Source organism: Pseudorasbora parva, chromosome 7, assembly GCF_024679245.1.
Source record: "Pseudorasbora parva isolate DD20220531a chromosome 7, ASM2467924v1, whole genome shotgun sequence".
Classification (NCBI taxonomy): domain Eukaryota; kingdom Metazoa; phylum Chordata; class Actinopteri; order Cypriniformes; family Gobionidae; genus Pseudorasbora; species Pseudorasbora parva.
The window spans coordinates 50,281,511-50,290,965 of NC_090178.1; the positions used below are offsets into that span (position 1 = coordinate 50,281,511).

A 9,455-nucleotide genomic window follows, 5' to 3' on the forward strand; every position below is an offset into this window, starting at 1 on the left:
CCTCCTCTTCCGGGTCGGTCTCGGACGTGAACTCACATGATAGCGGCGCTCCTCCTCTTCCGGGTCGGTCTCGGACGTGAACTCACGTGATAGCGGCGCTCCTCCTCTTCCGGGTCGGTCTCGGACGTGAACTCACGTGATAGCGGCGCTCCTCCTCTTCCGGGTCGGTCTCGGACGTGAACTCAGGTGATAGCGGCGCTCCTCCTCTTCCGGGTCGGTCTCGGACGTGAACTCAGGTGATAGCGGCGCTCCTCCTCTTCCGGGTCGGTCTCGGACGTGAACTCAGGTGATAGCGGCGCTCCTCCTCTTCCGGGTCGGTCTCGGACGTGAACTCACGTGATAGCGGCGCTCCTCCTCTTCCGTGTCGGTCTCGGACGTGAACTCAGGTGATAGCGGCGCTCCTCCTCTTCCGGGTCGGTCTCGGACGTGAACTCAGGTGATAGCGGCGCTCCTCCTCTTCCGGGTCGGTCTCTGACGTGAACTCAGGTGATAGCGGCTCTCCTCCTCTTCCGGGTCGGTCTCTGACGTGAACTCACGTGATAGCGGCGCTCCTCCTCTTCCGGGTCGGTCTCGGACGTGAACTCACGTGATAGCGGCGCTCCTCCTCTTCCGGGTCGGTCTCGGACGTGAACTCACGTGATAGCGGCGGTCCTCCTCTTCCGGGTCGGTCTCGGACGTGAACTCACGTGATAGCGGCGCTCCTCCTCTTCCGGGTCGGTCTCTGACGTGAACTCAGGCGATAGCGGCGCTCCTCCTCTTCCGGGTCGGTCTCGGACGTGAACTCAGGTGATAGCGGCGCTCCTCCTCTTCCGGGTCGGTCTCTGACGTGAACTCAGGCGATAGCGGCGCTCCTCCTCTTCCGGGTCGGTCTCGGACGTGAACTCACGTGATAGCGGCGCTCCTCCTCTTCCGGGTCGGTCTCGGACGTGAACTCACGTGATAGCGGCGCTCCTCCTCTTCCGGGTCGGTCTCGGACGTGAACTCACGTGATAGCGGCGCTCCTCCTCTTCCGGGTCGGTCTCGGACGTGAACCCACGTGATAGCGGCGCTCCTCCTCTTCCGGGTCGGTCTCGGACGTGAACTCACGTGATAGCGGCGCTCCTCCTCTTCCGGGTCGGTCTCGGACGTGAACTCACGTGATAGCGGCGCTCCTCTTCCGGGTCGGTCTCGGACGTGAACTCAGGTGATAGCGGCGCTCCTCCTCTTCCGGGTCGGTCTCGGACGTGAACTCACGTGATAGCGGCTCTCCTCCTCTTCCGGGTCGGTCTCTGACGTGAACTCAGGTGATAGCGGCGCTCCTCCTCTTCCGGGTCGGTCTCGGACGTGAACTCAGGTGATAGCGGCGCTCCTCCTCTTCCGGGTCGGTCTCGGACGTGAACTCAGGTGATAGCGGCGCTCCTCCTCTTCCGGGTCGGTCTCTGACGTGAACCCACGTGATAGCGGCGCTCCTCCTCTTCCGGGTCGGTCTCGGACGTGAACTCACGTGATAGCGGCGCTCCTCCTCTTCCGGGTCGGTCTCGGACGTGAACTCACGTGATAGCGGCGCTCCTCCTCTTCCGGGTCGGTCTCGGACGTGAACTCAGGTGATAGCGGCGCTCCTCCTCTTCCGGGTCGGTCTCTGACGTGAACTCAGGTGATAGCGGCGCTCCTCCTCTTCCGGGTCGGTCTCTGACGTGAACTCAGGCGATAGCGGCGCTCCTCCTCTTCCGGGTCGGTCTCGGACGTGAACTCAGGTGATAGCGGCGCTCCTCCTCTTCCGGGTCGGTCTCTGACGTGAACTCAGGCGATAGCGGCGCTCCTCCTCTTCCGGGTCGGTCTCGGACGTGAACTCACGTGATAGCGGCGCTCCTCCTCTTCCGGGTCGGTCTCGGACGTGAACTCACGTGATAGCGGCGCTCCTCCTCTTCCGGGTCGGTCTCGGACGTGAACTCACGTGATAGCGGCGCTCCTCCTCTTCCGGGTCGGTCTCGGACGTGAACTCACGTGATAGCGGCGCTCCTCTTCCGGGTCGGTCTCGGACGTGAACTCAGGTGATAGCGGCGCTCCTCCTCTTCCGGGTCGGTCTCGGACGTGAACTCACGTGATAGCGGCGCTCCTCCTCTTCCGGGTCGGTCTCGGACGTGAACTCACGTGATAGCGGCGCTCCTCCTCTTCCGGGTCGGTCTCGGACGTGAACCCACGTGATAGCGGCGCTCCTCCTCTTCCGGGTCGGTCTCGGACGTGAACTCAGGTGATAGCGGCGCTCCTCTTCCGGGTCGGTCTCGGACGTGAACTCACGTGATAGCGGCGCTCCTCCTCTTCCGGGTCGGTCTCGGACGTGAACTCACGTGATAGCGGCGCTCCTCTTCCGGGTCGGTCTCGGACGTGAACTCAGGTGATAGCGGCGCTCCTCCTCTTCCGGGTCGGTCTCGGACGTGAACTCACGTGATAGCGGCGCTCCTCCTCTTCCGGGTCGGTCTCGGACGTGAACTCACGTGATAGCGGCGCTCCTCCTCTTCCGGGTCGGTCTCGGACGTGAACCCACGTGATAGCGGCGCTCCTCCTCTTCCGGGTCGGTCTCGGACGTGAACTCACGTGATAGCGGCGCTCCTCTTCCGGGTCGGTCTCGGACGTGAACTCAGGTGATAGCGGCGCTCCTCCTCTTCCGGGTCGGTCTCGGACGTGAACTCACGTGATAGCGGCGCTCCTCCTCTTCCGGGTCGGTCTCGGACGTGAACTCAGGTGATAGCGGCGCTCCTCCTCTTCCGGGTCGGTCTCTGACGTGAACTCAGGTGATAGCGGCGCTCCTCCTCTTCCGGGTCGGTTTCGGACGTGAACTCAGGTGATAGCGGCGCTCCTCCTCTTCCGGGTCGGTCTCGGACGTGAACTCACGTGATAGCGGCGCTCCTCCTCTTCCGGGTCGGTCTCGGACATGAACTCAGGTGATAGCGGCGCTCCTCCTCTTCCGGGTCGGTTTCGGACGTGAACTCAGGTGATAGCGGCGCTCCTCCTCTTCCGGGTCGGTCTCGGACGTGAACTCAGGTGATAGCGGCGCTCCTCCTCTTCCGGGTCGGTCTCGGACGTGAACTCACGTGATAGCGGCGCTCCTCCTCTTCCGGGTCGGTCTCGGACGTGAACTCACGTGATAGCGGCGCTCCTCCTCTTCCGGGTCGGTCTCGGACGTGAACTCACGTGATAGCGGCGCTCCTCCTCTTCCGGGTCGGTCTCGGACGTGAACTCACGTGATAGCGGCGCTCCTCCTCTTCCGGGTCGGTCTCGGACGTGAACTCACGTGATAGCGGCGCTCCTCCTCTTCCGGGTCATGTATTCGCTATGATTCCAACGGCGGAGCTGCGGCATATTCTCACGCATGCGTCGAGTTCACGTCAATAATTTGGTGGATTATATCGTTATTTTGATTTTTGTGCGCACAATAACTGTTTTCGTCGCATTGTAAAATTATTGTCCAGCCGCTGTACTGAGATGGACTTTGTAATGAAGTCTTTAAGGCCTTTATGGGTCTTGTGAGAGGGAATGGACTGAATGCCAATGGAGGCCTATCTGAAGCCTTTCTCAGCTTTACACTAAAATATCTTCATTTGTGTTCTGAAGATGAACGAAGGTGCTGCAGTTGTCCAACGACATGAGGGAGAGTAATTAATGACATAATTTTCATTTTTGGGTGAACTAACCCTTTAAAGTGTCGTTCAGTCGGTCTGTGTTCTGTCAGGACTCATGAGCCGCTTCACTGAACTGCTGTGAGCTGCTGAAATAAGCCAATCAGAGCTCATCTGTAGCGGTGACATCTGAGTGAGGCGGAGGTAGCTTTCCCGTGAGTGGGCGTGGTTTCGCCAGAGCCAGTGGACACGCCCCCAGCGTTTGAGAGTAGAGAATACAGCTCATTTTTTCTTATTTTATTTACTTGGTGACTTTTTTTATCATTCAAATTTGGCTGAGTGGTTAATAACATAGTTTTGTGTGGTGTGACAAACTCAGAACACATACTTAATTTTGACTTTACAGGGTCTTTAAATATTTAAATTGATTGACAGCCCTAGTTTAAACGTACTCAAATATCTAATGATACAAGTGTAAAAAAAACTTTAAACCCGTTCAAAATGTTGACTTATATCAAACCAAGATGTGAGTTTACTTTATTTTGCACACAAATGAACCAAGCTGAACATATTTACACAGGCTGTGATTCCTGTTTTGTTGTCAGACATTTTAATATCACTTTCAAAAACAGTCCAGCCCAAATGTTGCGCTGGTCAAACGGCAGCTGTCACAGTTGCTAGGGCACAAGAGCAATCCTCAGTTGGCTAGACCGTCCCCTTTAACAACGCTCGACCATCATTGACTTCAAAGCGCGCAGCCTAGTAATGGGATTCAGCTCAGGACCTCCTCCTGTCGCCCAGCATGGGTCATCTGTGGAGTACCCCAAGGCTCTATATTGGGCTCCACATGATTCCTTTACTCCTTTAACCCTTAAAGACCGAGACAGACGCCCGCGGCTAAAAATAACTAGCGTTCTAAAATGTTTAATAACTTTTAAACTGCTAATCCAATCTGTATGCACCATAAAGAGGAGAATCTCTGCTTTTCACAAGTATCGTGATAATATTTTTATAATTATATTATACTTATACATTTATAATTAGAAGTATTTCTCGCGATTGATCATTCAGAGGCTCCGTAGTCAGTGTGGATGCGTCATCAAAATCTGCAGCATTGATTCGTCAAGAAAACGCACGTGGGTTGGTCCCCTGAGCCAAACAGAAATGATTTTTTACCATTAGTCCCACCCCTCCGTGCCCAGATTAGCTGAAACTGTTATCAACTCAACCAATCTCACAGTGTTTGGTCTTTTGAACCACCAATCACGTTTCTTCTAAAAAATGATCGTGAAAGTGTGTGTGAATTTGCAAGCATGAAAAACAAACGTGTGCAGAGCGCTCTCTCACAGAGCACAGCACACTAAAGTCAGTATATTTCTCTATTTGTATGTAGTTTGTGTTTTACACCATTTTCACTCAATATATTTTCCTCAATTTGTGTTTGACGAGATTATTTGCACCGTTTGTTCATTTACTCAGTTTGTTGGTCACAACTTGTGGCATTGTTTGCGTTTGTTTTTCATGTTCACATTATTATATATTCCTCTGAAGAAAAATGTTTGTTTCAGTGTTGTTATTATGTAAAAATCTTTCTATTTACTTTACTCTTTGAACTTTTTAGGACAAATAATCAGTAAATAAAATATGCCTGTTTTCACTCAAAAACCTAGAAACCCGGAATAGAGTTATAATAAATGGCTATAACTTGCTGAGGGATTGGTACATGTAGACAACATTTCATCTGGAAGTCTAAAACAACCACGTCTAACTTTCTAAAGGAAAAAATCCAAACTTCATGAAGATCTGTTGGAGTTCACAGTAAAAAAAACACATTTTTGCTGCCGTTTTTCTTGAAATTATATTAATTAATGCTAGAATGGGTGATAAAAACAAGGAAAAGTAGAGGCACGTCAGGCACCCCAAAAATGTTCTAGCTCTTTAAAGCGATAGTTCAGCCATAAATGAGCCTGTGATGTTTATCTGCAGGGCATCATGGGTGTGTGTGTTTCTTCAGGAGAACACAAATGAAGATTTTTAACTCAACCGTTGCTCGTATAATGCGTGTCAATGGGGTGTATTTCTATGAGAGTAAAACACACACAGACATATGAGTCCATATTAAACCCTGAGGCTCGCGGAGACACACTGATGTCTGAAGACACGAAACGATCGCTTTCTGCCAGAAACACAACAGTATTTGTGTTATTTTATACCTCATATCAGACGAATCTCATCTAGTGTTCCCAGCGCCATTACTTCCTCCAGAGAAGGTCAAAATACCGCTGCGATCATAGATATATTTATAGATGCCTCATTCGACTGATCTACGATGGCACTAATGAGACATCTATGTAAATATGTCTATGATCGCAGCGGTGTTTTGACCTTCTCTGGAGGAAGTAATGGCGCTGGGAACACTAGATGAGATTTGTCTGATATGAGGTAAAATAACACAAATACTGTTGTGTTTCTGGCAGAAAGCGATCGTTTCGTGTCTTCAGACATCAATGTGTCGTCACGAGCCTCAGGGTTTAATATGGACTCGTATGTGTGTGTGTGTTTTACTCTCATAGAAATACACCCCATTGACACGCATTATACGAGCAACGGTTGAGTTAAAAATCTTCATTTGTGTTCTCCTGAAAAACACACACACCCATGATGCCCTGCAGATAAACATCACAGGCTCATTTATGGCTGAACTATCGCTTTAAGGGTTAAACGAAAGGCTTTGACACATTTTGGCTTGAGCTTTGCCCCGTGGCAGTCTTACCTGGCATCATGAGCGGTGTGGGGACATTGGCCTCAGCGGAGAGCGAGAGGCGGCCGCCTTTGGCCAAGCGGTCGCAGAGCAGCGTGATGTGCTTCTTCAGACGCGACGTGTCCTTGGGCAGGGTGAACGGGCCGGAGCTCAAGCTGATGGCCTGATCTTTGGGGCTGCGAGAGAGACACGTTTTCAAGAGGTGAGAGACAGCGGCATCCACACTCTCCTCCCAGCCCTGAGGAACACACACACACACACACACGGCAGAGCATGAGCCTTGCAAAGACAACAACTCATCTGCTGAAACTCACTTAAAGCGTTAGTTCAGCCATAAATGTGAATTGTGTGATTAATTCCTCCTGTGGTTGGCCAGCCGTCAGACCTCCGCTCATCTTCACACACAGATGAAGATATTAGTGTTGAAATCCGATGGCTCAGAAAGGCCTTCATTGACACCAATGTCATTTCCTCTCTCAAGACCCATAAAGGCACTAAAGACGTCGTTACAAAGCCCATCTCACTACAGCGGCTCTACAATCATTGATGAAGAGGCCAGAATAGAGTTAGTGCGCAAAAAACACTAAATAACGACTTATATAGTGATGGCCGATTTCAGAACAAAGCTTCGAACCGTTATGAGTCAGTGAATCGATTCATGATTCAGATCAAAAGAGTCAAGTGATTTCAGCAGTTTGACACGCGATCCGAATCATGAATATGAGCAGATGCTGGATGTGCTGTAAATGAGCTCTGATGATGATGATCATGATGATGATGATGGTGATGATGGTGATGATGGGATGAACCTTCTGCTCAAATTGAACAAAATCCAGACGCTAATGAAATATGCTTTATTTTTTATTCTTCTGTAACTGTTACTCTAACATCAGGAGTTTTATATATTATCATGACAGGTAGAGGTCTATGTGTGTTAGAAATAGATCTGGGTCACTAAAGACCAGTATATGTAAGAATAATGGGCATAGTCATGCATTTAAGGGTTATCAAGGCTTTGCCTGAGAAACGGGTTAAAATGAGGATCAGAGCCTGACGGGAGAAGCTTATGATTTTCAGACTTTAAATTGCCTCACTATAGCCCCTTTCCCACTGCGATTCCGGCAAATACACGGATAATGCGACCCGGCATCTGTTCCCGGGCCGCTAGATTTGGTCCATTCACACTGCCAGCGAAATACCGTAATATGAGCGCTTTCACACACAACCCGTAACGGTCCCGGGTCGAGTTGACACGTGACATCCGGATGTGACGTATAACGGCGAGCGATCTCCGCTTCAGCGCGGATAGTAAGGAGCTCCGTGGTCTCCTTTTGTGACTTTATATCACGCAATTGTGAGTTTATATCATGCAAAAAAGTCAGAATTCTGAGATAAAGTCTCAATTACTCTTTTTATTTTTTTATTTAGTGGCGGAAATGGGCTTCCATAAAAACTCAATCTATATAAAAACAAGCCATAAACTTTTACGTGTAATTTTAAGTGAGTACATGCTTTTTTGCATGTGAAGTAGGGTTTGCCACATGCCTCATGAATGGAAAGTTATTCCCTGTGAACAGAGGTGTGTGTGTGTGTGTGTGTGTGTGTGTGTGTGTGTGTGTGTGTGTGTGTGTGTGTGTGTGTGTGTGTGTGTGTGTGTGTGTGTGTGTGTGTGTGTGTGTGTGTGTGTGTGTGTATGAGCGCGTCTGTAAGTCTGGCCTGTAGCGTTTGCCGTCGGCAGGCTGGAGAAGCTTTGGGAGATGGACCGAGTGTTGACAGGCAGGTGGAATGTGGGCCGACTGCGTCTCATACAGACAGCCTTAATGAGGTCTAATGGCAGTAATCAGCTCGTTATGCTGATGACAGGACCGGCCCTGACTACAGGAGACATTCAGAGGGACTGAGAGAGTAAGACACTGATCGATCAGATACGAGTCTCCAGTGGAGGAAGCTGGCGGATTACAGCAGCCCGAGGAATAACAGAGGCCATGGCCGGCCCTGAACAATTCGCTGCCCTAGGCAAGATTTTACTCGGTGCCCTTTGTATCAAGGTTTTTATATGTTGGTTGTGATTTTATAATTAAAAAAAAATAAACACACACACACACGTTGGTCTATGTGGTTTACAGGGACTCTCCATAGGCGTAATGGTTTTTATACTGTACAAACCGTATTTTCTATCCCCTTACACTGCCCCTAAACCTACCCATCACACACACACACACACACACACACACTTAAAAAAATGTGTGTATGTATGTATGTATATCCTCCACTAAACTATGCATGCTCATGTATTCACCATGAATTAAACTTTTAAAGAATTTTTTATATTTAGTGTGCATTTTATTTATTTTTTTAGCTATTTTAGATGAACCTGTATAGAAATATCATTACTAATTTCAGAAAATACATTTTAAAAACGTCCCTAATAAATCCCCTTAAAATTGCACAACTGAGTAACATTAGGCTATTAAACATTAGGCTATTAAACATTAGGCTATTAAAAATGTATATATGTTTATAAGCGATTCTGATCACCCAGAAAAGTTTCTGTTTAATTCAAACAGAAATAAGATTATTTATCTCACCCCATTGGCAGATTATTTATCTTATTTTAAGCAAAAACTCTCTTCATTTAGAGTTATTTTTCCAAAAACAAGACAATCATTTGTACTTGTCTAGTAAATGTTTCTTAGTGTAAGAATTTTTAGATATTCTGACTAGAAACAAGACAAAAATACTGAGTAAGAAGAGCATTGTTTGCAGTGTGACGTGGAAGAAGAGCGGCTGTTATATGAGCACAGCCTTATCAAACACACACACTAGTCAGCAGGTGAGCGTGATGAGCTGCTTTGGAGACATTTGGAAAAAAAGTGTTCCTATAGCAACAGCTGACCAGACAGGCCAGCACGTGTGTGTGTGTGTGTGTGTGTGTGTGCTCTCACCAGCTGTGCTGTGTCCTGCAGTAGGGGCAGCAGTGTGTGTGTGTGTGTGTGTGTGTGTGTGTGTGTGTGTGTGTGTGTGTGTGTGTGTGTGCTCTCACCAGCTGTGGTGTGTCCTACAGCAGGGGCAGCAGTGTGTGTGTGTGTGTGTGTGTG

General features: G+C 49.3%; 1 protein-coding gene across 3 annotated transcripts in view; it reads right to left on the reverse strand.

Moving 5' to 3' along the window:
* The window catches only part of bbs9 (Bardet-Biedl syndrome 9), a 175,704-nt gene that overhangs the window by 69,048 nt on the left and 97,201 nt on the right, over positions 1–9,455 (reverse strand). For all 3 annotated transcript variants that reach the window (XM_067449415.1, XM_067449413.1, XM_067449414.1), the window contains one exon: positions 6,370–6,595. In XM_067449415.1, the coding sequence (XP_067305516.1) occupies positions 6,370–6,595 (226 nt within the window). The remainder of the gene's footprint in view (positions 1–6,369; positions 6,596–9,455) is intronic.